Source organism: Sturnira hondurensis, unplaced genomic scaffold (assembly GCF_014824575.4).
Source record: "Sturnira hondurensis isolate 20B ecotype Veracruz unplaced genomic scaffold, ASM1482457v3 Scaffold0006496, whole genome shotgun sequence".
NCBI lineage: Eukaryota > Metazoa > Chordata > Mammalia > Chiroptera > Phyllostomidae > Sturnira > Sturnira hondurensis.
Window position 1 is genome coordinate 18483205 of NW_028079127.1, and position 26691 is coordinate 18509895.

The window sequence follows — 26691 nt, forward strand, 5'->3', positions numbered from 1 at the left end:
GCCCACCCCTGTATATCTCTCTCCCAAACTACAGGGGTGGGCAAAAGTAGATTAGCAATAATAAACAATAAAGAGAATAATAAATAATAAAGAGGGAGAACCCAGGCCCGGGCACACGCATGGACCCCGCAGCCTCGGCTGGCCTGGGAGCTCACCCTCCAGTGCTGGGCACAGATTATAGAAAACGAGGTAAAATGGTCTCAGGTTTTCGTGAGGACTTGCAAAGCCGGACAGCAGAGTGAGGAGCTGGAGTGTGCAGTGGGGAGGGAAAGCCATTGTTGTGTTTTGTTTTAATCCTCACCTGGGGATGTGTTTATTGATTTTATAGCAAGAGGAAGTGGGGTGGGGGGAAAGTAGAGAAGGAGAAATTAGAGAGAAACATCAATTGGTTGTCTCCATACGTGCCCTGACCAGGGATCAAACCTGCAACCCAGGTATGTGCCATGACTAAGGGGTCCAAGCTGCAACCTTCTGGGGCGGGGCCAAAGCACCAACCCAGGGAGCCTCTCCGTTAGGGCGTGAGCTGTGTTACCAAGGTGCCCAAAGGAAGTCTTGCAGAGAGGATGCAGGGGGCAGAGTCCAACCAGATGGAGAGCTGAGCCTAAGAAAAGACAGTCCCAGCACAGGGGACGGCAGGTGCCCTGCACTGTGCGGGCCTGCGGGGCAGAGCCGGCAGGGAGAACTGAGAGGCTGCAGGCTTCTGCAGATCAGGGCTTCTGGGATTGCTCTGATTTTATAGGGAAGCCATGGGAGGGTTCCATGGTGCACAGGTGCAGAGGTCACGGTTTACGGAGACCCCAGTGAGGAGGAGTGTCTATGATTGGCTGACTCGGGAAGCCCCAGCCCCAGTGCTCCTTCCCACGGCAGACGTTGCTGATCAATCCCCTGCCTGCTCGTCCAGCACCAGGCTCTCAGCCCTCCTCCACACGGGACCCTGACAACCCCCGCGGCCCCCTCGGAGCCAGCCTGCGAGACGCCCAGTATCCGCCCTCAGTTTCCCTGCCCCTCCAGTGCTTGTCCGACAGAGACCTGGCAACACCAAGTTGGAGCAGACCTGGTCAGTTCTTTATTGGGAAGGGGATGCAGTCTGTAATCCGACAAATCTGTGACCCCAGGAAGATCTCAAGTTCAATTGCTAGCTGGTTTGCTGTGAGTTCGTACCTGCCCCGGAAAACACCACTGGTATGGCAGCTGTGCCAGCGCCAGTACACCTGGATGATGCGCACGGCGTGCAGCAGGCGGCAGTAGCGCCGGCGGACGCGCCACATGCGGACCCAGGACTGCAGCCTGACCGCCGCCCAGGCCTCCCGCACGCAGGAGTTCAGGGCCTTCCGCCGCCGCCGCTCCAGCCGCCTGGACAGCACCCGCCTCCACCAGCGCTGAATGATGGCCGCTCTGAGCGCCGCGTGCAGCAGCGTCCGGCGCACCAGGGTGCCCCGCCACCAGGCCTGGATCTTTATGGCTTTTTGCTCTTCATCAGGGGGCTTCCTTTTAGGTGGGGGTGGGGTAGGGGGTCGGGCTGAGGGTCGGGGAGGTAGCTAGGAAAAAGAAGGGGCACTCAGGAAAAGTTCCCCACCTACCTCCGCCCCACGGTGTGCCAGGAAGGGGTCCTGACCCCACCTAGCAATGGCCCCTTAGAAGTTTGGGGACACTGGGCATGGCACTGCTGGAGCCAGAGAACCGAGAGGCGCCCTGTCTCTGCCACTCTCGGTTAATGGACACGGGCATCTCAAGTGCCCTCGGGTCTCAGGCTCCCTCCTGCCTGTAACATGTGGCACATGTAACAACCTGCCCTGGTCACCGCTGGGCGTGTGAGCCTGGTTGGCCATGAACTCTGTGTCAGAGGGTCCTCATGTCCCTCCTGGGCCTGACCACCACCTACCTGGGTGCGGACCACCTCCCTGTGGGGCCCACCCATGGGCTGGAGAAGGGGCACCCTGTGGTGCCCACCCATGGGCTGGAGAAGGGGCACCCTTGGCTCGCCACTCATGCCTGATTCCAGCTCCCATCCCCAACCTCCTGTCTCCCTCTGTCAAGTCATGCAGTGTGGAGTCTCTCTCATTTATTTCTCCTGTTCATTCCTCTTGGTGCTCACATCTCAGTCCAGCACACACGCACACGTGTGCACACACTCCCACAGGATTCTAGGCTTGGGTTCCCCTTGACTTAGCAATGCCTCCCCCTATCCCAGCCCTCCCGCCCCGCTCTCCAAGGCTGCATGGGCTGATCCCCACTTGCCAGGGGTTCTCCTCCCTCTAAGCAACTGTCTGGAGCTCAGTCACCCACCCCTCTCAGGCCCAGAAGGAGCCAGGGGCGGAGAGCGAGGAATGAGTCAGTCGCTGTTCCCTCCAGCTCTGGTGGGTCTCCGGCAGCCGCAGTTAATGATGGTTTCTCCTGAGCAATAATTCAGAGCACTGCCTTTCATTCACAAACACATCCCGGTTTGGATGGCACATTCCATGACTGTGGGGCAAGTGGGGTCAGAAGTGGGGCAGGCTGGGGTCGCCTCCCCCTGTGACGTGGAGGGTGTCCACGGACCTACCTTTGTCCGAATGGCTGGGGGTGGAGACTCTTCCTCTTCCTGTCTTGCTTTCCCCAACATGAGTTCTTCATCGCCTTCTACCATGGCTTTGTACGACTGGTCTTTCTTCTGTAATCAGAGTTAGAGGGGAGACTCATGGGCAGATCGTCCTCTGGGTGCCTGGGAGCCAGGAGCCCCGCATTCTGCCCCTGCTGCCTCGCCCAGGGCCCCCAGGTGCAGGCCTTGCATCCTGGGGAACTGGAAGTCCACCTGCCCTTGCCAGCACCAAGCGGGGGGCTGGGTGTTCTTACACAGCATTGAATGCCCATGACTCGGAAATAGATGGTTCAACCCCCCTCATGTCTTCTATGCCCCAAATTGTCCACAGTTAGGAGTTGGTGGTTCCATCCTGCCCAGACCTGCCCTCCTCCTGCCAAGGTTCAGGCAGGAAGAGAGGAGGCGGGAAGCGCTGTGATGTCACAAGGGCACCTGTGACTCAGGCTCCAGGAGGCCTCTCAGTAGCGGGGCCCCCTGTGGTAAAAAGGTGAGACTGCCATAGAATGCCCTCAGCCAAGGAGGCCAGAAACAGCAGCCCTCGGGCACATCTGTGTGTGGAGGGGGTCTGCTCAGCCTGGCTGATAAAAACGTCAGTGCGAGGCTTTAAACACGATCGACAGGAAATTCCTTTACATGGACTTCAATTAAACAATGGGACCAAATGATTAGAAAGAAGGAGTTTGGAACACATTTTTTAAAAGACTTTATTTATTTATTTTTAGAGGAAAGGCAGGGAAAGAGAGGGAGAGAAACCTCAATGTGTGAGAAATACACCTGCTGGCCGGCTGCCTTTCACAGGCCTCCACCTGGGTGGGGACTGAACCTGCAATCCGGGCTTGTGCCCTGACCGGGTATCGAACCAGTGACCTTTCGCTTTGCAGGATGGTGCCCAACCAACTGAGCCACACCAACCAGGGCTGGAACCAAATCCTTAAGTCCTGTACAAAAAGAGATTTACAAAAGGCTCAGAAGCACATGAGAAAGTGTCCGGCATCATTAATCACGAGAAAAATGAAAATCAGAAGCACAAGGGTCTTATTTCTAAGCACCCTAGCGAATGGCTAAAATAAGAAATGCTGACAAACCAGCATGTTGCCGAGGATACACAGCACTGCCCCCCCGCCCCCTGGCCCCACGCTGCTGGCAGGGCGGTGTAGACAGTATGGAGCAGTAGAAGCGCTTTGGACGACAGCTGGGCAGCGTGCAATGCCGTGAGGCATATCTGCACCCTGTCACACAGCAGCTCTGCTCCCAGTATTTACACGAAAAGAGTGAAAATGTGTCCACACGCANCCAGCATGTTGCCGAGGATACACAGCACTGCCCCCCGCCCCCTGGCCCCACGCTGCTGGCAGGGCGGTGTAGACAGTATGGAGCAGTAGAAGCGCTTTGGACGACAGCTGGGCAGCGTGCAATGCCGTGAGGCATATCTGCACCCTGTCACACAGCAGCTCTGCTCCCAGTATTTACACGAAAAGAGTGAAAATGTGTCCACACGCATGAGTGCTTGCTCATAACTTCACTCAAATAGGTCAAAGTTGAAAAAAACTCAGGTGTTCACCAAGAGGCAAGCAGACCAAGAAGTGGCAGGACACTCACATAGAGAAATGACACACGGCAATCCAAGTGAACACACTACCGATACACAGTCGCATGGATGACCCTCAGGCCCCTTGTGCTAAATGAAAGAAGCCAGACGCAAAGGAGTACTTACAGGATGATGCCACTCAGAGAAAATTCTAGAACAGGCAAAATCATATCGGTAAAATCATTCTGAATGGAGTTCACAGCCAGGGTGGGGGTCTAAGAGGGGTTGTTTGCAAACAGCACAGTGAAACAAAGGGAGATGGGGTGTGTTTTGTTTGGGGTGGTGGTTACCGGGGAATATAGAATTGTGAAAACTCGGCAGAGTCATGTATTAAGCACTAAATAAAAGGGCAGAGAACGTGCCTGTTGTCTGTGTGCCCACGTGGCCAATGTCAGTAAGACAAACTGAAGAACCGGATGGTCCCTATCTAGGCACATGATATAAAGGTATTCTTTTTAAAAGGGGGGATCATTTTACACTATGAAAATGTGACCATTACCTTCGGCGAGGACACTGGAATTAGGGGGGCAGAGTGCATTTCCTGGCTGAATCCCCTGTGTCTGGCCAGTCAGCCGGGCACCCAGATGGCCTCGCGGGTGTGGAAAGCTCCCAGAACTAGCTAGGGCCCCCATCTTAGGCTCGGGGGCTTCAAGCACTCTCCTGCCCTCCTCTGTCCCTCAGGGCCTCAAGGTCAGAGTCAGAAGACAGTTGAGGAGCAGCCCTTGGACAAGCAGGGCCCCTCCTCTGCCTGCTCCTGGCCCCTGAAGGTCAGTGCTGAGCAGAAAGGTCCCTGGCCCAGGACTGGGGTGGTTATGAGCCCCCTTCTCTCAGGGTCTCAGCCCCAGGGGTCACTGAGGAGCACATCCAGTGTGGAGGGTGGGGACAGGGGAGGCCAGTGTGGGGTTAGGGGGGCATGTAGAGGAGGAGGCTGGTTAAGGCTGTGGGGGNCCTCAAGGTCAGAGTCAGGAGACAGTTGAGGAGCAGCCCTTGGAGGAGCACCCCCTCCTCTGCCTGCTCCTGGCCCCTGAAGGTCAGTGCTGAGCAGAAAGGTCCCTGGCCCAGGACTGGGGTGGTTATGAGCCCCCTTCTCTCAGGGTCTCAGCCCCAGGGGTCACTGAGGAGCACATCCAGTGTGGAGGGTGGGGACAGGGGAGGCCAGTGTGGGGTTAGGGGGGCATGTAGAGGAGGAGGCTGGTTAAGGCTGTGGGGGTGTCAGTGTGAAGCTGATGGAAGGGGGGCATGGCTGCAGGGCCTGGTCCGGGGTCCAAAGCAACACTAAGATGGGAATTTCTGTTCACAGGTTCATTCTCTCATCCAACAATCACTGAGCCCCTGCTGGGTGCCAGGCACCACTGCAGGCCTTAGTTAAAGCAAAGAGTAGGGCCGGCAACGTCCCCATGTGCAGCGAGGTCACAAACCCGCCAAAAAGGTGCTTTCCACGAATTGGGGCAGATGGCCACCGGTGTTCCTGTCACCTGACAAAGGTCTTTGTGAGTCGCACTGTCCAGATAGCACCGCTAAACCTAGACAGTGCATTGCATGGTAGACGGAAAAGCAGCCTGGATAAACCGGGGGAAAAAAGATTCCTGAGAAAAACCCTGGACTGAACTGTCACTGACTTGCAAGCAGAAGCAACCAGGAGACCCTGGTGCTGATATATTTCCTGCCTCTAGAGGGAGCTCCTCGTCAGTCGAAAAAGGAACACGGACGAAACTTGTGGAAGACAGATGTTTTGAAATGTTTTCTTCAGGTGGTTTTTGTTGCCCAAAGGAAGGTGGTTCACTCATAAAACCTCTTATAGCTGAACACTTAAAACTTTGGAAATGTCATTTTCACATCTACATATTACTTACATATTCCAGTTGTATTGGTTTTATTTATTCTTTTTTGTTTTTTGTTTTTTTTTTTACTTTTTAAAATTGTATTGGTTTTAAATCCATTTGTTACAAATATAAAAATGTGCCCTGGCCAGGGTGGCTCAGTGGGTTGAGCACTGGCCTTTGAACCAAAGGGTCGCTGGTTTGATTCCAAGTCAGGGTATGTGCCTGGGTTGCTGGCTAGGTCCCCAGGAGGGGGCGCATGAGGAGCAAGCACTCATTGATGTTTCTCTCCCTCTCTCCTTCCCTTCCCCTCTGTCTAAACATATGCAGATAATATATATAAATACAAATGCAACCCCTTCTGACTTGTTTGTTGAATAGCTGTCACTGGGGAATATGAAAATTTGTAGCCGGATTCCAACACAAGCCTTTGCACGGTTGGTGGAAACAGCTGGAAAGCGAGCCTCCTGAATTAGGAGGCAGAGCCCGCACTGCCGACCTCCCTCCAAGTCTCAGGGTCTTCATGACTGTCTTTGCCACTTTCGGCAGCCATTCAAGTCAGTAGCAAAAGGAGCGGAGCTGAAATCTGGACTAGAAGATACTGTGGGACTTCCCTCAAATAAAAAAAAGCCAACTACCCAGGCCATAGAAAAAGTAACAGCAGGGAAAAGAGGGTTCTCTAAAATAAAAAAGATTTTATTTATTTATTTTTAGAGCGAGGGGAAGGGAGGAAGATAGGGAGAGAAATATCAGTTGTGGCTGCTCTTCGCACGCCCCCTAGTGGGGACATGGCCTGCAACCCAGGCATGTGCCCCGAGTGGGAATTGAACTTGTGAGCCTCTGGTTCACAGGCCAGCACTCAATCCACTGAACCACGCCAGCCAGGGCGAGGGTTTCTCCAAAGATGCTCAACTGAGCCATAAAAAAATTAAAGGGACATGGGAGATGAGAGGCCGTCCGTGTTAAGGGTGAAGAGGACTAGGCAGTGTCATAGATTGTCAATCAGAAAACCTCTGAGTAGTGGTTTGACAATATCCACCAGAACCAAAAGTGCACAGACCCCTCAGAACAGCAATTCTGTCCTAGGAATTTCCCCTTTTTCCCGAAATAGTCCCCAAAGTGAGTGCCCACTTGACACCGACATTGGACCTTCTTGGGACAAAAAACCCACAGGCCAATGTGACGGAGGAACCAGATGTAGTGAGTATTAACAACGGAATTCCATGATGATTTCAAATGACACTTAAGAGGAAGGGTTGGCCACCCCTGCCCCGCCCCACCCAGGGCAAGAGCATTGGTCGTTGTTCTCACCTACCAACAGCCTAAGCTGATTCATATTCACTTAGTCAGAAAATAAAGGTGCCCAACGGGTCGTTAGCAGCTCCCCGGGTTTTCAGGAAGCCCGGAGGGGGAGGAGGCTCAGAAGCAAGCAGGGAGGAAGGACTACACATCCCGGAAACTAGGAGACCCCACGGCACAGAACCGGCCCGGTGGAGATTTCACCCCTGGCAGGGTGAATGGCTTCCGGGATCCCACGCTGCAGACCAACAATTCCTAGTGGGACACCGGATTGGCCAACCCTGGTCACCTGTCTGCCCAGCAGCGAGGGAAGCTGGCCATTTTTCAGCTCTATAATGAGACACCAAGACAGATAAGTAGGGTAGTCCCCAAACAAGGGGAAGGGACTCGGGTGCTAGGTAGACTAATATATGGCCAGGGCCCACCCCTGTGTGTGTCCACAGTAAAAAATGATCTGTTGATGACATTCGTGATATTAACAGACCAAAGAGGAAAACCATGGAATCTTCTCTGTCGTTGTAAAAAGAAAAAGATTGAATAAAATTCTTTGTTTTAAAAACCATTAGCAAACAACTTAGCTAGAAAATCACGTCATCAAGAAAACACAAATTAAAACAAAAGGGAGCCCTGGCTGGTGAGGATCCGTGGATTGAGCATCGGACTGTGAACCAAAGGGACCCGGGTTCAATTCCCAGTCAGGACACAGGCCTGGGTTGCAGGCCAGGTTCCCAGTAGGGGGTGTGCGAGAGCCAACCACGCATTGATGTTTTTCTCCCTCTCTTTCTCCCTCCCTTCCCCCCTCTCTAATAAATAAATAAATAAATAAATAAAATCTTTAAGAAAAGAGAGAGGTTGCTTTAAAAAAAAGAAAACCAGGGAGATGCCCCTCCTCCCCGATCAGAATCTAGATTAAAATCCAGAAAAGGTATCCAAACCGGGAGAACTTCGAGGCTGAGGAACAGCGGTAACTCGCACTCACTATTGGCGGGAACGCACCAGGGAAGTCGGTTTGGCAGTCTCTTAAAAATTAAAGACACCCTTACCCTACGACCCAGTTGCCAGGCTCCCTGGTATTTACCCAAAGGAGCGGAGCACAGCGTCCACCCAAAAACCCGCGCACGGAAGGCCGGAGCGGCTCGGTCCACAGCTGCCCCAGCGAGGACCAGCCGGGCCGCCCTGCAGCAGGGGACGGGCAAACACACTTGTGCATCAGACAGTGTGGAACGTTATCCAATGATTAAAAAACAAAAAAACAAAAACCCAGCCAGGGGGGAAAACGGCAGGATGAGTGTGCAAGGCGATCCTGCACGCCCACGGCACACGGAATCTGCGTCCGGACTAGTTCCCTCCGAAGAGGACCTGGGCACCGAGGGAACCGTGTTGTCGAGAAAGGCGGGGCAGGCAGAGGCGCGGCCTGCCAGGGAAAGCCCCAGCACCGCCAGCGGCCCCCAAACCCCGTCCCGTGGGGCGCCAGGGGTCCCAGCGCCCCATCAGGGACCCCGCCCCTCCGGCCCTGGCTTTGGAAACCACAGAGAGTACACCCAGAACCACGAGCGAGCTGCCGGGAAGGAAAACCGACGATGAAAGGGTTCACGCGCAGCCTCGGCCGAGAAGCCGGCACAAAACCACCCGGTTTGGGAGGAACGCACCTGGGGCGTCTGCGAGGATACCCGCTTACCGCTTGCTCTTGAAGCACCTGCCGAGGTTTGAAGTCTGAGCCGCGAAGCTACGCAGGAAAGAGAACTGGATGCGTGCACACTGGAGAGCAAAGCGTAAACTCTCTGCACGTACTATTAGTAAAACCAAGTGTTGAGAGGGTGCGGAGGGGGTGGGAACGTGGAGTTGTTCCACCGCCGCGGAAGATAGCGTGGGGGTGCCTCGGGAAGTGACACCCGGGGCCATCAGCCCCAGCAGCTCCATTCCCGGGGGTACGTTCAAACGCCGCGCGCGCACGCTGGTAGCCCCCTACGGAGTGGTCCCTTCTTTGGAATCCAGCGCGAGGGGCTGGGGTGGAGGATGGGCGCGGGGGGCCAACGGCTTCGCGGGCGATGCAGGCCTTTGAGGTGCGCTCTCCGCTAGCCAGAGTGAGGGCCGCTACAGCACTGGGACTTTCATCATGTTGACAATGGGACCCCGTGTGAGACACCCCGATGGCCTTGACTGGCCTTGACGGTCAGCGCTGGGGGTAGACGGTTGGCACCCAGCAAAGCCCAGCAGAAAAGTGGGCAGCAGCACGCGTGCTAAAGCCGGAGCCAGAGGGGCCTCCCGAGCCCCATGGAGCCCGCCTGTGGCACCTGCGCCCGTGCCTGCAGCCGCAGCTCAGATCTGCAGACACAGCGTCGCCAGGGTCCCCGGGAGACCTGGCGGCAGCTGCCCCCTCGAAGCTTCTGGGCCCGTCCGGGCTTTGTGCCCTAAAGCTTCCAGACCTTGAAAGGCCTACTTGTGGAAAAATAAAAAATTATAGAAATAGAAGTAGGCAAGTGAATATTTAGCGTGAGTAAAGTTACCGCAACAAATGATTATTTGCCAAATGTTTACAAGTTGGCAAATAATCGAATGAAATAATGTTCCTATTTGTGAACTGTCCCACCCCTGTAATATTTCCCCTGTATTTTTAGCTGCATAACCTTTGACTCCCTCTTCCTATGATGGTGTTGAAAATATTATTTTCTATGAAAACCCGTTTCTTAGGGACGCTTGGGTACATAAAAGGTGGTTTCTTGTGATAACTCACACACAGTCCATATAGTTCTCCTGGCTGGAGCCCTGTGGCCACAGGAATTCTGACAAATCCTATTTCACCAAATTCACTCCAAAACAAGAAAAAAAGTAAGCTATGCTTATCCTTGTCCCACTGCACGGTCACGTATATTCCTGACAAGACGGAACTTCAGTTTCAACCAGGCATCGATGAGAATGGAACCGTCCACTTGAGGATTCCCATGTCTGGTGACTGGAAGAATTGTCCTCAGACCAGCTTTTGTCTCTATTCTTTCCAAACCTTGCTCCCCTCACCCCCACCGTAAATGGTGGGCTTTTCTGCTGGGCTTTGCTGGGTGCTAACCGTCTACCCCTGAGTGGTGTGGGCACTGTGGGGCATGTCCCTGTGGCCACAGCAGCACCTCTGTCCCCAAGACATGGGTGGATGGATGCACCCCAGGCAGGACCAGTTCCAGACACCATTTCTAGCAGAAAGGCCAGTGGGCATGTATCCATTCCCAGGGGTGCCGTGAGCCACATGAGTCTCCCCCAGTTAACTAAGCTCAGTGTGTCCCCACTCAGCTTTGTGTGAGTTCCGTTCCCACAGAGGCTGCAGCCATGGCACACCTAAGCAGAGGGCGCCAGGGAGCCAGGGAAGGGGGTAGGGGGGTCCTCTCCCACTGCAGCTCAGATATCTTGCTGTCACACGCTTTACACAGACAGGCTCCTCCCGAGAAAGCTGCTGGATACCACACGGGCTGCGCGTATTCCCCTAGTACAAGCCCTTACTGGAAGGAGAGCTGAGTGCAACCCCTCTTTGCTGTCACTAGCAGGAATGGTGCGTCTGTTGACTAGCAGGTGGAGGAAGAGAAGGTGGAGGAAGAGCAGGGCTGCACTTAATAGCTTGGTCTGAAGGCAAGAGGTGGTGTCGGGTCCCCCAAACAATGATGGGAACCCATCAATAAGGCTGACTGGTCCATGGGTGACAGGACAGAGCAGGGGAGGAGAGGCAGATGTGACTGAAGTGTGGTCAGCCAGCAGCTGGTCAGGGCAGCCAGAGTGCAGGTGGGCGGAGCCAGTGAGGGGGCAACTAACAGTTGAGGGCGGGGCGGAAGGCTGGGGTGACCCCCCTGACACCAGGGGAGCATACTCGGAAGACCAGGGCCATGGACACACAGAGGGTGAGCCAGGCCAGCACAGCAGGCAGCTGCCCGGAGCATGACCAGCAGTGTCTGAAGGTGAGTGGAGGGGAGAAAATAAGACAGGTGGGACCTGGAAAAAGAGGGCGGGGCCACCCAGGCCAGGCCCCTCTCCTGCCCTCACTGGAGGTGGGGACAGCAGTAGGAGGGCCCCTCACCGAGCGTCTCTGTGTTTTTCCTTCCCGACCAGTTAGAGAAGGCGGCTGTAAAGATTCAGGCATGGTGGCGCGGCAGTGCGGTGCGCCAGACGCTGCTGCACGAGGCGCTCAGGGCCTGGGCCATTCAGTGCTGGTGGCGGCAGGTGCAGGCCAAGATGCTGGAGCAGCGGCGGCGCCTGGCCCTGAGGCTCTACACCTGCCAGGAGTGGGCGGTGGTGAAGGTGCAGGCCCAGGTGCGCATGTGGCAGGCCCGCCGGCGCTTCCTGCAGGCTCGCCGGGCGGCCCGCGTCATCCAGTCGCACTGGCGCTGGCATGCCAGCCAGACCCGAGGCCTCATCCAGGGCTGCTATGAGGTCAAGGCCAGGCGGCTGGAGCTGGACATCGAAATCCTCATGGCCTAGGGTGCCAGCAGAGCGGAGGAGACTGGGTCTCTCTTCCAATAAAGATGCTGACTGACCAGTCTTGCCCTTTAGAATTAGACTCGTGGAAGGGACTGGCCGCTAACCTTCCCGCTTTACACCCCCAAAATGGTTTCCTGGTGTGCCGTGCAGCCCAGCTCAGAGCAGTCCACTCTAATGCAAACCTGACCGATCTTGCGGTGAAAAGAGATCCCCAGGGCCCAGGCCAGCCCCTGACACCTCAGCCAGCCTGATCCCAGCTCCCTCCACACGTGGGGGCAGCCCCTGCCCAGGCATCCCCACTCCAGGAAAGACACCGAGGGTCTGGCTGCAGCCAGGGCCAGCTAGCAGGCCAGCAGGGGGCTGGTGCAGCGCTGCGCGGGCAGTCAGGAGGAGGGCCACCCCAGCTGAGTCACAGCAGCACAGGCCTGTTCCCTCCCTGGGGGCGGCCAGCCCCCCTCCCCCGGGCCCCCCGGGGGGGCCAGGGCAGCTCAAGAGCAGCAGCTGTGCCTGCAGCTCCCCTCCCCAGGGGCTGAGAGATGAGGTTCCCTCCCCTCTGCTGGCAACTGCCTGGGAGAACCAAGCATGGGGGACGGTGAGAGGGGGGCTCACGAGCAGAGGAGGACTGGGGAGGCAGTGGGGAGGGCTGTCCCTCTGCCACTGGGAGTCAGGGTTTGGGGATACAGCCTCCAAATCCCACGGCGTCCTTAGAGCTGGGCCCCCCAAGATGGCCTCCCCTCCCCCCAACCATGGGCAGTTGGCCACGCCCTCTGCTGGCCTGAGGGGTGCGGGGGGGGGGGGGCGGGGGTGGTCTCTCTCTGCCCAACCGCCTGCTGTCTCTTGGATCCATGGCTCAGCCATCGCTGTGTCTGACCTGTCACAGTACATGCTTTGTCATCCATGCCCAAGGTCCCTCGCTCTTGGTCTGTGTTCCTGGGATGTTTGTCTCTGAACCTGCACCCCAGGAGTCTCAGGTCTGTGACCCTCCCAGGGTTTGTGACTGCTGGCCTGGAACAGCGGGTGGGGATCAGGGCAGTACGCCGGGTCAGGACTTCCCTCCCCCAGGCCGGTGTGCGTGTTTTTTCACACATGTGTGCGTGAGCAAACATGAGTGTATATATGTTGTGTGAGCATGTGTACTCACATGCCTGCACATACGAATGTGTGTGTTGTGCACGTGTGCGTGTTTAGGCTTCGGGGGATTGTCTCTGAAACGGCCGTGGCAGGTGTGGATTCAGGGCTCAGCCCGACACCCCACTTCCAGGAGCTGCAAGGTGGCAGGGATGCGGCCAGGTACCTCGTTCCTCCAAGGGACCCCCTTCCGGGGCAGCTCTCTGCCCCCCTCCTTGCGGCAGTGAGCGGCAGGAGACTGGCTAGGTCTTTGAGTGGAGCATGGCAGGGAGCCTGCAGGGTCGGCCCTGTAGGCGCCACCCTGTCCTGCCCTGGGAGTGTTTCAAAACCTGGGCTGGCTGGCGTTTGAGTCTCTGACTCTCAACCTACATGGGACGTTGGGACGCCTGGGACGCAGAAAGTGCCCATGACTGGGCCTGGCCAGAGATTCTGCTGTGATTGGCCTGGGCAGAGGCCTGGGCACTGGGGCTCCGTGTGCCGTGGGGCAGTGGAGAGCACTGAGCTCAGCGCTTCCCAGCCCAGGTCCCAGCCCCCTCTGCCTGGGTGGTCCCGCCTGGTGACAGGATGCAAACCAGGACTCGCCTGGGCAGACAGGGATGTGCTGCCAGCCGATGGGTAAGCCTCAGTGCTCAGAGGATGACAAAGGGTGGGGACAGGGCAGGGAGAGACAGTTCCAGCCACACGGGCACCTTGGGACTCAGGTCGGAGAAGCTGAAGTAGAAGGACTGGGGGTGACCCACGAACATACTGGGTAGAGAGTGAACATAAACTAACACAGTGAGTTACTGGTGCAGACAAGGACGCCTGTGACAGCTCGCCAGCGAGGGGCTGCCGATGCCGTTTCTCCACAAGGTGTGACCCACAGCGCCCCTGTGGCTGGCAAAGTGCACAGGGCGGCAGGACCGCAGAGTGAGTTCCAGAGTTTGTGACTCGGCCTCATGGGACCACAGGAGGCTGCCTGGCCTCGACCTTACTTCTCAGGGAGAGAGGACCCAGAACAGGGAGCCCAGGGCCCTCGGAGCCCAGATCCTGGGCGGAGGACAGCTCACGGGGCGGGGCAGCCCCCACCAGCACAGAGAGGCCTCCCAGAGCCTGGGGCTGCGGCGTGCCGAGCTCCCGTGGTTGGGTTCAGTTCATGAACGACGGGGCAGGCAGCCCACCGACCCCAGGACTGAGGGCTTGGATCGGCCACTCTCTTTCCGTCCATGGGCAAGGGTGTCGACGAGGTTTCCCTGGGAGGGAAGGAATGTTGACATCTAAACGTCACTGTGTCCCTGACGTGGCGGGGCTCTGGCGGGGTAGGGAGGCTGTATTTTTGGTCAAGAAATGTGTGTGAAGTTCAAGAATTTCTTCAGTTTCATCAGGTTCCTTTTCTTCAATTAGAATCAAGTAAAATTAAATCGCCTCCACTAAAAAAAAATTAGACATATGGCATGATCTCATTTTAATGAAAGGATTTCCATCTCTCCCTCTATCTGTAAAAACGCATAGAAATCTGTCTAGGACGCTGCACCAGAGATGCCAATGATCGTTACAGTTGAACGATGACACTGGAGGTGATATTTTCAGTTCCTTTTTGTACTTGGCAGGTGGTACTTTTATTTTCTTTTGTACTTTGCTATAGTGCTCAGACTGTTTATAAGGAGCATATTGTCTTTATTGCAAAAAATAATTTTTCCTACCCCCCCCAAAAAAAACTAACCCTGACCTTGCGGTGAGAACCCTGGGGTCCAAAGCTTCCAGCGGCACTCTCTTCCTCAGTTCCGCCCCCCCTTCACACCCTCCCAGAGTTGGCTTCCCTCCCCCTCCACTCACTCCTGCTTTCTCTAGACCCACCCCTCCCGGCCCCCACCCGTCTTTGTGGCATAAAGCCCCACTGGCCCGGGCAGCAGGAGGTTGGGGCGGGGACATTTTCAGAGGGCTTTGAGACCCTCCATGACCCCTCCTTTTCTCTCAGTTTCCCATGATCCCTGACCCGCCCCCCTCAAGCACCAGGAGAGGAGGTGGGAACAGTGGGGTGGGGGTGGGAGGGTGAGAGGAATGGACAGAGCTCTGGTGTGAAAGCCGCTTCGGACACAAAGCCCCGCCCAGGGACTGGGGCCCCTCTGGGTGGTGGCCCAGAGGGAGGAGATGCTTCTCCAAATGCCCTCTGTGTCCTATCAGCTGTGAACCGCGCTCATTACCACCTTCTTAAAAATTATTACACCTTAAGGAACATAGCCCTGAGCCATGTGAAGGAGGGTGGCTTTCCATGTGGCCTGTCTGGACGCTGGGGCTGCGGGCCCCCTGGGGCAGCACCCAGGCCCGCATCATTTGGGACTGGAGGTTGGGAACACTGACAGCCCATAAGGCTGCCAAAATTAGCAAATGAAAATACAGTGTGCCCACTTAAATTTGAATGTCAGATAAAGAACAAAAACATTTCGTCTAAGTATGTCCCAATTAGTGGTGGCACATACTCAAATGAAAAAATTGTTCACTGTTTATGTGACATTCGAATTTAATTGGCACCCCTGCACCCCAAGTATTGGTTGGAGAGGAAGAGCCGTTCCTGTCGTTGCCTTTTTTTTTTTCAGGTTTGTTTTCATTTTTTAAATCGTCAATCCAAACGGTCGACAGCCTCGCCTGCCTATCGTGCCAATGAGTTCACTTAAAAATGATAAATGTCCCCTGCCCATCTGCAGACACAGAAAGGGCCTTGTCCCACTGAGGACAAGTCTCAGGGGTCCCCAAAGCTTCCCGCTTCCCCTGCTCCTGTGTGGGTCTGGGGCCCCCAAGACCACAGCAGGGCAGCTGTCTCCTGGCTGAGCCATGGGGCCAAGACTCTGCCACTGCGCCCTCTGCTGGTGAGCCCCAGATGGCACAGACAGGGGACGCCCAAGGGCACCCGGCTCCCGGGGACCTGCCTGCCTGCTGCTGGGTCGGAGTTCCTCCAGGGTTGGCAGAAAGGCCCTGTCCCTGACCTGTCACCGGTAGCCGCAGCAGGTGGCCTCTCCCACCGCCCCGCCTCTGCCGGCCCTGCTCATCTCTTCCCTCCTCACCAGCTCTTCCTGGCTTTGGGCACAGGCAACCTTCCACCCGCTGCCTCCTCTCAGTTTCCTCACTCCCAACGCTCAGCCTGCCTCTGCGCTGACCCATGGCTGCTCCAATGCCAGGCAGGCTGGCCGTGGCAAAGCCTGCCATCCCTGGGGTACAGCCAGCTGCCCCCCCAGGTCCGGCGCCTGGAGGCCAGGTGAGCTTGTGACCGTTTAACCCTGCGGCTTCCCCCAGGAGTGCCTTGGCTTGTCTGCAGTGGCTCCTCTTAAGAGAGGCTGGCTGATTCGTTTTCTGTCTCCCCCACCAGGCAGGTCCTAGCGTCGGGTGTGCAGCAGGCACAGAGCAGAGTCCACGAATGGTAGCAACGTGAAGGTTGGGGGGCCGTGGCCGGGGTGAGGGGCCTGCCCACATCGAGGGCTGAGAGTGGTTTCTTTTTAAAATAAAGACACTTTATTTACAGATAATACAAAATAAACCACAGGACAAACTACTGGGCAGGGGGAGGGAGGGACAGCCCCTGTCATAACCCCCCTCCCCATCCCAGAATAACTTATATAAAAAAATTTAAAAGGCCCTAAAAGGAGGGAGGGACAGGGCTGGAAGCACCTTTGCTGATCGGAGATTAGGGCCTGCAGCCCTCAGCCGCCCTGTTGGAAGGCCAGGTGGGCCCTGGCCAGCTCCCTTCCGAGTCCTGGGTCTGGCAAAGAGGGGACACACTGCAGGGGCCGTTGGTGGCTGTTGCAGAGGCCCCCAGGCCAAGGACCCACCTTCTACTCTGAAGGGTTGGAGTGAGGAGAGGGTCGGTGGCATGGGGGTGGGCGTGGGGTGGGCATTATTGCAGGCCTCCAGCCGACTTCCTCCCGGCTCCAGACACACCAGGTCTGCACTGGGTCCCGGGGAGCAGCTGTGCCAAGGCAGGGGTACGGGGTCCTCAAAGCGATGATGTTGTCGAGTCCACCACCTCGCGACCATTGCAAACGGTGGGGACAAACTGGGAGCCAGACCCTGGGGAGAAGAAGCTGGAGATTGGGGCTTACCCCGAGGACCTCCAGAGAGGGCATGCAGCAGGGGCAGAGGGAGGGCCTCCTACCCCCACCCTCTCCTGTCCCCGGCCAAGGGATCTCAGCAGCCCAGGGAGCAGAGGAGGGCGTTAGGGTGGACGCTGACCTGGGCCGAGGCTGGAGCTGGCCCTGGCTGCAGTGCCGCCAAAGCGGCTGGTGGGTGCGCGGTGGGTGACCACATTCTTCTGCGGCTGGAAGAGGATGATGTGCAGCTTGGGGGCGAAGAGACAGCCGAGCACGACCGAGCCGCTGAGGCTGACCGACACGCACATGGTGGTGGTCTGCACCTGTGGTGGACGGGGTCAAGGATGAGTCTGTCCCCAAGGCTTGGGCCTGGCCCCAGGATCCGCACCTCCTGGCCCCGCCAAGGCTGCGGGGCAGGGGATGGGGGAGACGTGAGCACCCAGCCCTGGGCCTGAGCCCGTTTGCCAAGCCCCAGAGGGTTTCTAGGGAGGTCGGGCACAGTCCCAGCATGAGGCCTTCGGGACTGTCTTCCCAGGGAGACCGAGTTCCAGCTGTGGGCGTGATCATGTGGGGGAGCCTGTACACGTGGGAGTGTGTGTGCACATGTGTGTGGAGGGGGCAGGCACAGAGGGCTTGTGTGTACATGTATGTACATCTGCTGGGCGTGTGTATGCAGGGGTGGAGAGTATGTGTAGCTGTGTGGGTGCAAGTATAGGATGCAGGTGCTGGTGGGAAGGTGTGAGCCTGTGCCAGGTATGCTCATGTGTGCACACATATGCAAATGTGGAAACACGCGTGTCTGCATGCATATGTATGTGTGCGCACTTGGGTAGGCAGATGCATGTGTGAGTATTCTGTGTGTTGCAGGCAAGTCCTTAGCCACCTGTGACTAGCATGCAAATGCAAATCATATGCAAATGCAGGCTGAGTCAGAACGGTCCCACCCCCCCAGCCCTGGCCTCCACCACCCAGGCAGGTGGCCCAGCAGGTGCAAGAGCAGCCAAGCCCAGCACACCCTGGCCCCGAGTGCCGCCCACCATACCTCTGTCCTGGGGCAGGGGCCTTTGCAGGGGCTCTGGCCTTGATTTTCCTGTTCCTTTAATTGTTAAGGTTGTCAGTTCAGACCCTGCTCTACACTCCCCAGCTGAGTGACCTCAGACAAGGGGCTGAACCCCCCTGAGTGTCCGTGTCTTCGTCTGTAAAACGGGGAGAGCCGCTGAGTTCACTCCGGTCGTGAGGGTCCACCACGACGGTCCCTTCAGCATCCAAGGCCTAGCGCCTCTGTCACTGCTGCTGGGACGCCTCCCCTGCCACCCCGCTGAAACAGCCACTGCGGGGACATGCAGTGCCAGCTGGGGTCCAAGGCTCACCTGCTGTGCCCGTCCTCAACCCTGTACCCCGATCTCTGCCCCTCTTTGCTTCACCCTCCCCACCTCCCCTGCTCACAACTCTCAAGCCCGGAGTCACACGCAGCCCCAGGGGCACCACACACACTGCAGGGGCAGCAGGGCTCTGAGGAGGCCGAGAAGGCCCCTCCGGAGCTGCATGGCTCCCCCACCTGCCATCCTCGCCCTGGCTCTCCCCCTTCACCTCTGCTCCCTGTCCACCACTTGTGCCTCCCTCCCCACCACGGGGGCCGCGCACACCCTGTGCTCCAGCCAGCGGCCCCCACCTCTCCCACCCTCCCGATTCCAGCCTTCCTTCCTGCAGAGCCCAGTGCAAGGACTCCTCTTCCAAGGAGTCTCCCCTCACTTCTCTACACACACATAGACAGCGTGCACCCAATGACTCCCCAAAACACGCCCTCTTCCGCATGCCCACTGGGGCCTTTGTCACCCCAAACCAGTCAGCAGCACTTCCAGAGTTGGGTCTCTGATCAATCTCCTGCTCGCCCACTAGCCCCAGAGTTCCCCAAACAGTGCCAAGGTCCCCCCCTGCAGCTGACCCTGAGCAGAGCGGGGCAGAGCCTCTGCTGGTTGGACACACTGTACCCCCGCACCCCCAGACTAGAGGACCCGAGTCCTAAAGTCTGTTATCAGCTCCCTCCAGCTCCCCAGGCCTCACTCAGCCTTCCCACCTTCCTCGGGGTCCAGTCCCAGCTGGGCCCGCCCCAGCTGGGTGCCCCGGGTGGGCATTTAAACTGTCAGAGCCTCCGAGGCATCAGAATCTCTTAGAGGTGCCAGGAGACGGAGGGTCCGGTGTCCCACCCCAGCCTCTGCGGCGGGCAGCTCACCCGGTAGTCGCTGGAGGTGACGTAGAAGATGGGGAGGAAGGCCAGCCAGATGATGCAGGTGGTGTACATGGTGAAGCCAATGAACTTGGCCTCGTTGAAGTTTTCAGGGCACTTGCGGGTCTTGAAGGCGTAGAGCGTGCAGAGCGCGATGAGGAGCACGTTGTAGGCCAGCGAGCCCAGCATGCTGGCATCGCGGTGGTTGCAGCGCAGCGTCACCACCTCCCGCCGCTCGGGGGCTGTCTCCTTGCCCGTGCCTGGCGCCTCCACCACCAGCCAGGCCACCACGATGAGCAGCTGGCCCGAGATGAGCGCCAGGCAGATGGCCACCTGCGAGGCAGGGCTGATGAAGCGCGGCCGCTGGGCTCCCTCCCGGGCCCCTCCGAAGATGCGTGCGATGCGGTTGGTCTTGGTGAGCAGGGCCGAGTAGCAGATGGAGAAGGCGGTGCCCAGGCCGAGGCGCCGCAAGGTGCACACCGCGGTGGAGGGCTTGGCGATGAAGATGAAGGTCATGCAGTAGCAGAGGAAGACGCCGCCCAGCAGGATATAGCAGAGCTCCCGGCCCGAGGCCTTGACCACGGGCGTGGCGTTGTGCCGCACAAAGACGCCCAGCACGAAGAGGGTGGCCAGGGCACCGAGGCAGGCGATGGTGACGGGCCCCACAGCCCAGGCGTCGCCCCAGCGGATGTACTCCTGCGGCAGCTCGAAGCAGCCAGTGAGGGTGGCGTTGGGCCAGTAGCCCAGGCCGCAGTCGGCGCAGGTGAACTCGTCCAGCCGGTACTCGTAGGGCTGGCAGGGGATGCACAGCCAGCAGCAGCCCTCCCCGGGCTGCACGCTCTTCACCTCGTTCTGCAGGCAGGGCTCGCTGCAGCGGGAGGCGGGCAGCGGGCCGGCAGAGGGCGAGGCCCATGGGATGAGGCGGGTGTCCAGGGTCAGGCCTTCGGCCCAGTAGCCTACCTTCTGGTAGCGGTAGCGCCCGCTGCCCGCCCGCAGGTAGGTGAAGATGTTGTAGCGGCCAATGCCGTCACCAAAGCGGTCGAAGCGGACCTCGCTGTGGGTGTCGGCTGGGCGGAAGGGGGCTGTGGTGGGGGAGGGAAGGAAGAGGGGTGTGGGTCTTGATGTGACCTCACCCCTCTTAACATGCAACCCGAACCCCAGAGCTGGGCCTGTCTTCATCGTGCTCCTTGCCCCCACACGGAAGCCGGCCTTACCCTACCCCCACTGTTGTGCTAAATCAGAGGCCACTGCAGACCCTGACCCTAAGCACCCATCAGAACCCCAACTTTAAAGGCCAGGCTTCAGCACAGACTGAAACCCCACACTAACCCCCGGCCACGACTCCCCAGACCCAGGCCTTGACCAGCTCTCCACGACCTGCCTGCCGACCCAGACCCCACCTTGAGCAGAGCACATGCCCCGTCTCTCTCCCCGAGTTCAACACGGGGACCCCCAGAGTCAAACACGTGCAGCTTCAGGTCTGCCCTGGCCCCACGACATCCTGGCAGCGCAGCCACAGCTCCATCCCCTGCCTGCTCACCCTGACCCCCGGTGCGCCAAACCCCAACCTCAGCCATCACTGAAACACTGATGGTGCCCACACGGGCTTGCAGGTGGCTCACACATCACGCCTGCACCCCCCACACTCCCCTGTGACCTTCTAGTCCCCCAGCCATGCTCAGGGGCCACCCCTGCCATGCTGGGTCCCGGCGAGAAGGTGGGGTTCAAGCTATAGCACCCAATGTGCAGACAAAGGCCCCATGGTACACGGGCATACCTGAGGTCACATGCAGGTCCCCGCAGCCCCNCAGCTCCATCCCCTGCCTGCTCACCCTGACCCCCGGTGCGCCAAACCCCAACCTCAGCCATCACTGAAACACTGATGGTGCCTGCACGGGCTTGCAGGTGGCTCACACATCACGCCTGGACCCCCCACACTCCCCTGTGACCTTCTAGTCCCCCAGCCATGCTCAGGGGCCACCCCTGCCATGCTGGGTCCCGGCGAGAAGGTGGGGTTCAAGCTATAGCACCCAATGTGCAGACAAAGGCCCCATGGTACACGGGCATACCTGAGGTCACATGCAGGTCCCCGCAGCCCCGACCCACGCCACACAGCCTGGAAGTCCTGAGCATCCGGCTCCAGCCCACGGTCCCGCCCATCACGCCCAGCCAGGCCCGCTGCCATGTCGGCCCCAGCAGCCTGACTGCCCTGTCCCTCGGAAGGACGGTCAGCGGGAATGGCCACTGGACTTGGCCTCAGGCCCGCGCTTCAGCCACATCCTCTCCCTCGTTTCCTTCAGGATCTGTCCAAGGTGCTCATTTTTCTTAAAACTGGGGCTTTTATTAGAATAACTTCCAGTCTGAAGAGGCTGTGGCCACCACAAGTGGAAAAATCGAGATCAGCAACAGGCATTTTCTCTGGAAAACTGTATCACCTGACGCTCACTTCCAGCCCACCCTCACTGACACGCTGCTGCCTGCCAGGGGCCGGGGGCCTCCTGGTCCCTGTGCCCGGCTTGCTATAGGGACGGGAGAGAGAGGGAAGTACCCACATGGGAATCCAAGACCCTCGAAGTGCAGGAGCGGGCCAGACACCCTAGACCCAGCTCCAGCTGGGGTCCTCTCTGCTTCGCCACCCTTGTCTTGGCTGTGACACCAGCCCCCTGGTGAGGCCCATACTTGGGGGCTATTTTCATAGCCCAGCAATGGAACCGGAGGGTCTGCTCCTGCTCACCCTCCGACGCCAGCAACATTACCGTCGAACTTGACGTTGAGCACGAAGTCCTTGTAGAGGCGACGCCCGTTGACGGGCCGCATGGCGTCGCAGAGGCGGGTGGTGTTGGGGCAGAGGGCGCGGTGCATGTCGTGCAGTGCGTGGGCCATGGCGTACACCGCGTTGACCACGAACATGATTTTGGACTCCTGCTCGAAGGGCACTGCCCGCAGTGAGTGGGCTGCACAGTCTCGCTGCCGGAAGCTGCAGTGGAACCTCTGCTCCCAGAACTCGCGGAACCAGGGGTTCCGGCTATTGTTCCAGGGGTCCAGGCCCCGGAAGTAGGAGGCGAAGTCGAGAATGGGATAGGAGGCCAGCTCAATGGTGATGGCACCCTCGGCAGCCCCCTCGCTGCCTGCCACCACGCTCTCCAGGGCCCCCCAGCCATCGCTGGCCACCCAGGTGAAGCTGGCATTGAGGCGCTGGGTGGCAGCGAGGAGCTCGCGGGCGTCCTCCGACCGGGTGAAGAGGACGGCCACGCGGGCGCTGGGCTTCTGCAGCAGGGCGCGCACCACGCCCTCAAAGGCAGCGCGGCTCATGGCGCGGCCCACCTTCTCTGAGGTGGCCACGCAGATGTTGCGGGCACGGGCCTCCAGCTCGAAGGCTTCGATGCCTGTCTCGCCGTAGTCACCCTCTGATGCCACAGTGGACACGTAGGTCCAGTTGAAGAAGCGAAGGATCTCAGCCATGGCCTTGGCTTGGAAGAAGTCTGGGGGCACTGTGCGGGCAAAGTAGTCATAGCGGGACTTGTCACTGAGCTTGGCGCTGGTGGACGCATAGCTGATCTGTGGGATCTGAAACAGCCGCAGCAGGTTGGCCACCTGGGGGAGGGGTGGAGAGGGCAAGGGTCAGAGACAGCCATGTCCCCTGCAGCCATCTGGCCTCAGGATCAAGTGTTCCTGTGGTCAGCCCTGAGGTCCCCCTCTGCCCAAAGACTTCGAGACTGTCTCGGTGCGTCTTTCCCCGGGGACTGGAGTTCTCAACCTCATCCCCAGGACAGAGGACCCAGGGCTGAGGCACCACGGTCCCGAGCTGCCTGCTGTCCTGATCCCCTCTGCTGCCCCCTCAGACACGTGGCAGTAGCAAAAGCGGGGAGCCAAAGAGAAGCCCGAGTCATGGGTGGAGAGAGGTGGGCACTCGGCTACATGGGGGACAGATGGCATCTGGGCTGCGCAGGGCTCTTAAGCAGCTACCTGGTTGGGGCCTTAACCCTTCCCCAGAGTCAGTCCCGATGGGAAGACAGAGAAAGAAAGAAAAGGCTCCCCCAGATCTAAGGGCCCTCAAGCATCGGTCTCCACTCAGTGCCTGAGCCTGAAGTAAACAAGGCTTCCTGCTTCCCTCTGACTGCCTGGCAGCCCCCCTGCCACCCCCAGGCAGCTGGGACTGACAAGACCGGGGTCCAGCGAGCACCTGGTGGGGAGGTGGGAGCAGGGAAGGCTCGGGTTCCAAGCGAGGAAGCCAGGTCCCAGACTTCATCGGGCACATGGGGCTTCCTCCTGTCTCCACACCCTCTCCTCCCACACCTCCCACCTCTGGGGTGCTGGGCAGGCAGGCAGATCCCTCTGAGCCTCGGTCTCTTAACCCTGCCTTACAAGGCCACTGGGCAGATAAAACCGATGATGCTGTGAGGTCTCAGGGCCTGGCACAGGGAAGGCAGTAGGGATTTGGGGAAGAGAGAAGGGGCAGCAATGAAGGGGAGCCATTAACAGGTAGATGTGGCCTGCAGATGAAGGGTCAGGCCTTGTTTTGCCCCAGACGTGGAGAGGCAGACTGACACTGAGGTGTGGGGCTGTGCTGAGGAGGGAGGGAGGTGACTGAACCCCTGGAGATGAAAGCATGGGCCCTAGAGGAAACTGTGGGGAGGGGATGCTGGGAAAGGCCCCAGCCACTCCTGCAGACACCAGCAGGTAGGAGGCTGCTCGCCCACCCCAGCCCCCAGCCAGGGCTGTAGACGCTGGGGCCGGCCAGCCACACGGATCCAAGGCAACTGACCATGCGCTGCCGCTGGGACTGGCGGGACTGGGAAATCATTCCCTGCAGCCGGGGGTGGGGGGCGTGCGGGGAGTAGGCCTCCCCCATTCTGGGCCTCCATGGTTCAGGCAGCTCTTGCTTCGTTTCTCCTGAAGAAGTGTCCCAGGTCAGGAGTCCCGGCCCTGCCTCTGACAACAGTGCCCTCAGCCAGACTCCGAAAGAAAGCTGGGGCCCAGCCAAGGCCCTCCTAGCAACCTGCCACCCCGATCCCAGTCCTGGCCTCATCTTCTACCTGGGCACCCAGCAGGTAAGGGGGCTGGCAAGAGGTAGGATTGGTCAGGGAGGGGGGAGGGCCCCACCTGGGCTAAAGCAGCCAGGTGTGCCCGGGGACATTGGGGGGACAGCGCCCTCTGCTGATCCTTGTGGGAGAGCAGGAGGAGGAAGGGCCAGATGCCCTCACCACTGCCCTCCCATCCTGCATCCCTGGGAGACTCTGGGGGGCCTCCCCCTTCTGCTTCTCTTTCTCCTGGGTCCTCCACCCCATTTCTCTCTGGTGGGCTTCTTCTGGCTGCTATCCCCCCTCTTCCATGGCCCACACCCCCCTCGGCAGGGGCCTGGATTACTGGCCTGCCTCTCCCCAGCACGCGCGTCCTCGCCGGTGACACGGGTTAGTCATGAGCAGCCCATGTGGACCATGCGCTGGGAGCCGCCAGGCCCTGAGGCATGCTTTGCACATGTCACCTCCTTCCCACCACAACCGCAAGAGCGGCCGTGTCCTGAGTCCCGTTTTATAAGGAGGAAACTGAGGCACAGAGAGAGAAGTGGTGCCTGGAGCCACACAGGAAGTGGGGGAGCCGGGGCTCAGACTGGAGTTCTGCCCTGAGATGCCCGGCTGTTTACTGTCTCAGGGCCACTTAGCATCAGGCGTGCGGGGGTGTCGGAAGTGGCGTGTTTTCCCCGCACAGCCTCTAAAAATGGACCCCCATTATGTGATGAGGGCACTTTCCCAGTCTTCTGTAAACAGCTACTCAAAGGAAGCTTCTAGTTCCTCTTTCAGTGCATGGTAGCCCCAAGCGCCTGCTCAGTGGGCCCGCGGGCCCCCACCTCCAGCCTGTCTCTCTGGCCCCAATCTGAATGGTCCCCATGTACCTGGATGGAGACGTCGCTGTAGGAGCCGCCGATGACACCGGTGATGGCAGTAGGAGCATCGTCGTGGGTGGCGTAGGAGCCATCAGGGCAGATGTGGCGGGAGCCATCCGCGCCTCTGCTAAGCGAGGCCCGCACGAAGTCCAGGGCCTGCTCCAGGGCATACGTGTCCTTGGAGCAGCTGTCCAGGATGTGCGCACCCAGGCGCACGCCGGGCAGCAGGTGTGGGTCCCGGTTGATGCGGTCCAGAGCGAACAGCATGGCCTCCAGGCGCTGGATGCCCCGGTGCTGGTTGACAGGCCCGCACTCCTCGGCAGGGCCACCCTTCTGGTGGACGGGGAACAGGCCGCCCAGCACCAGGTCCCCCTCCAGGGTCAGCACCTTCCTGGCCGGGCCCTCGGCCACAGCGCCCCACAGCAGCAGTGCCAGGAGCACAGGCAGCGGCCCCATGGCCCCGAAGGGGATGGATGGCTCCAGCAGACCTGAGCCTCTGGGGGGGTGAGAGTAGAAGCAGCAAAGCAAAGAGAGGAGGAAGTAGGGAGCAGGAAAGGACAGACAGAAAGAGAGATGAGAAGGGGCCTGGCTCCTGCAGAGAGAGACGGACAGACGGACAGACAGACAGGAGAGGAATCTGAGAGCGGCTGCCCCTTCTGACTCTGCCTCCCCTGGTTCCCCTTTCCCAGGCACTCAGGAGGCAGGGAGACCCGACAGCATAGATGAGGCTGAGAAGCACCCGGGACACCCCTCGCCTGCCCCTCAGCCCTGCCCTGACCTGGGTCTGGAGATGGGCCCTGTTCCCATTGCAACTCAGTGGAGAGCGTGGGAGACAAAGCAAGCAGGAGACCCCAGCTGACACCAGCGTCACCATGAATGAAATAGTGTCCAGAAGCCAGCACAGCCCTCCCAGGACCCCAGGGTCAATAACCACACCACAGAGGCCAGGTTGGAGTCATGAACTTGGGGTCCAGTGCCCACCCAGAGCCTTGGCTCCCTGGCCGGGTCGCTGCTGGCTAAGACCCCACCCACAGGGGAAGAGGAAGGGAGGAGCATCCAACTGTTCAGGAGACTGGAGGCCTGGTGAGCACCCAGGGACCCCAGCCTTGGGCTCTGAAAAAGCCACCCCCAGAGCTGCCTGGCTGCCAGAGTGACAGAGACTCTAGGCCCGGGGGGCTAGCAGCAAGGTGGGGAGGCTGGCCCCAGGGAGGGACGCTGAGGTGGCCACAGGTCTGAAGGCAGCAGGATACGTAGGTGTGAGCACATGTGTATGTCTGGGGTGGAGGCAGTTCATCTGGTCAAAATCTCAAAACCAGTGCTAAGGGGAAGCATCTCAACATGTCAGCTCTGCGCAGAATGCTGTTGGAGGCTTGGTCTTCTTTTCCTCTCCAGCTCAGAATGAAGCAAAGTCACCATCTCCAGTCTCCTCGTCCTCAGAGTCTGTGCCCCACTCCCCCCGGCCTGGCCCTCAGGGGCCTTCCCTTTTCCCCACCCAGCACCCCATCAGGTGCTGGCTGCCCACACAGACACTCGCCCCACACACTCTCTCTCAGCCATGAAGGCTTGGGAAGCCAGGAGAGAGGAACTGGGCAACTAGTTCAAGGTCCCTGTGTCCTGGCCACAGAGGTGGAGGTTGTCTTCTCACTTT

The 26691-nt window shown here is 58.9% G+C and overlaps 3 protein-coding genes across 3 annotated transcripts; 1 reads left to right on the forward strand and 2 right to left on the reverse strand.

Annotated features, from left to right (window-relative positions):
• Positions 1 to 1043: 1043 nt before the first annotated feature.
• Positions 1044 to 2626, reverse strand: LOC118989603 (IQ domain-containing protein F5-like). Its single transcript, XM_037049928.1, has 2 exons — positions 2543 to 2626; positions 1044 to 1538 (listed from the first exon to the last, which is right to left on the reverse strand). Exons 1-2 carry the CDS (start codon positions 2624 to 2626, stop codon positions 1059 to 1061), a joined length of 564 nt encoding a protein of 187 aa, XP_036905823.1. The 3' UTR covers positions 1044 to 1058.
• An 8525-nt stretch (positions 2627 to 11151) lies between these two features.
• On the forward strand, positions 11152 to 11743 carry IQCF6 (IQ motif containing F6). Its single transcript, XM_037049929.1, has 2 exons — positions 11152 to 11166; positions 11375 to 11743. The coding sequence occupies exons 1-2, from the start codon at positions 11152 to 11154 to the stop codon at positions 11741 to 11743; spliced, it is 384 nt and encodes a 127-aa protein (XP_036905824.1).
• Positions 11744 to 16486: 4743 nt separating this feature from the next.
• Positions 16487 to 25642, reverse strand: GRM2 (glutamate metabotropic receptor 2). The gene is made up of 5 exons (XM_037049594.1): positions 25053 to 25642; positions 21916 to 22753; positions 19166 to 20241; positions 17075 to 17255; positions 16487 to 16912 (listed from the first exon to the last, which is right to left on the reverse strand). The coding sequence occupies exons 1-5, from the start codon at positions 25497 to 25499 to the stop codon at positions 16839 to 16841; spliced, it is 2616 nt and encodes an 871-aa protein (XP_036905489.1). The 5' UTR covers positions 25500 to 25642; the 3' UTR covers positions 16487 to 16838.
• Between the last annotated feature and the right edge of the window lie 1049 nt (positions 25643 to 26691).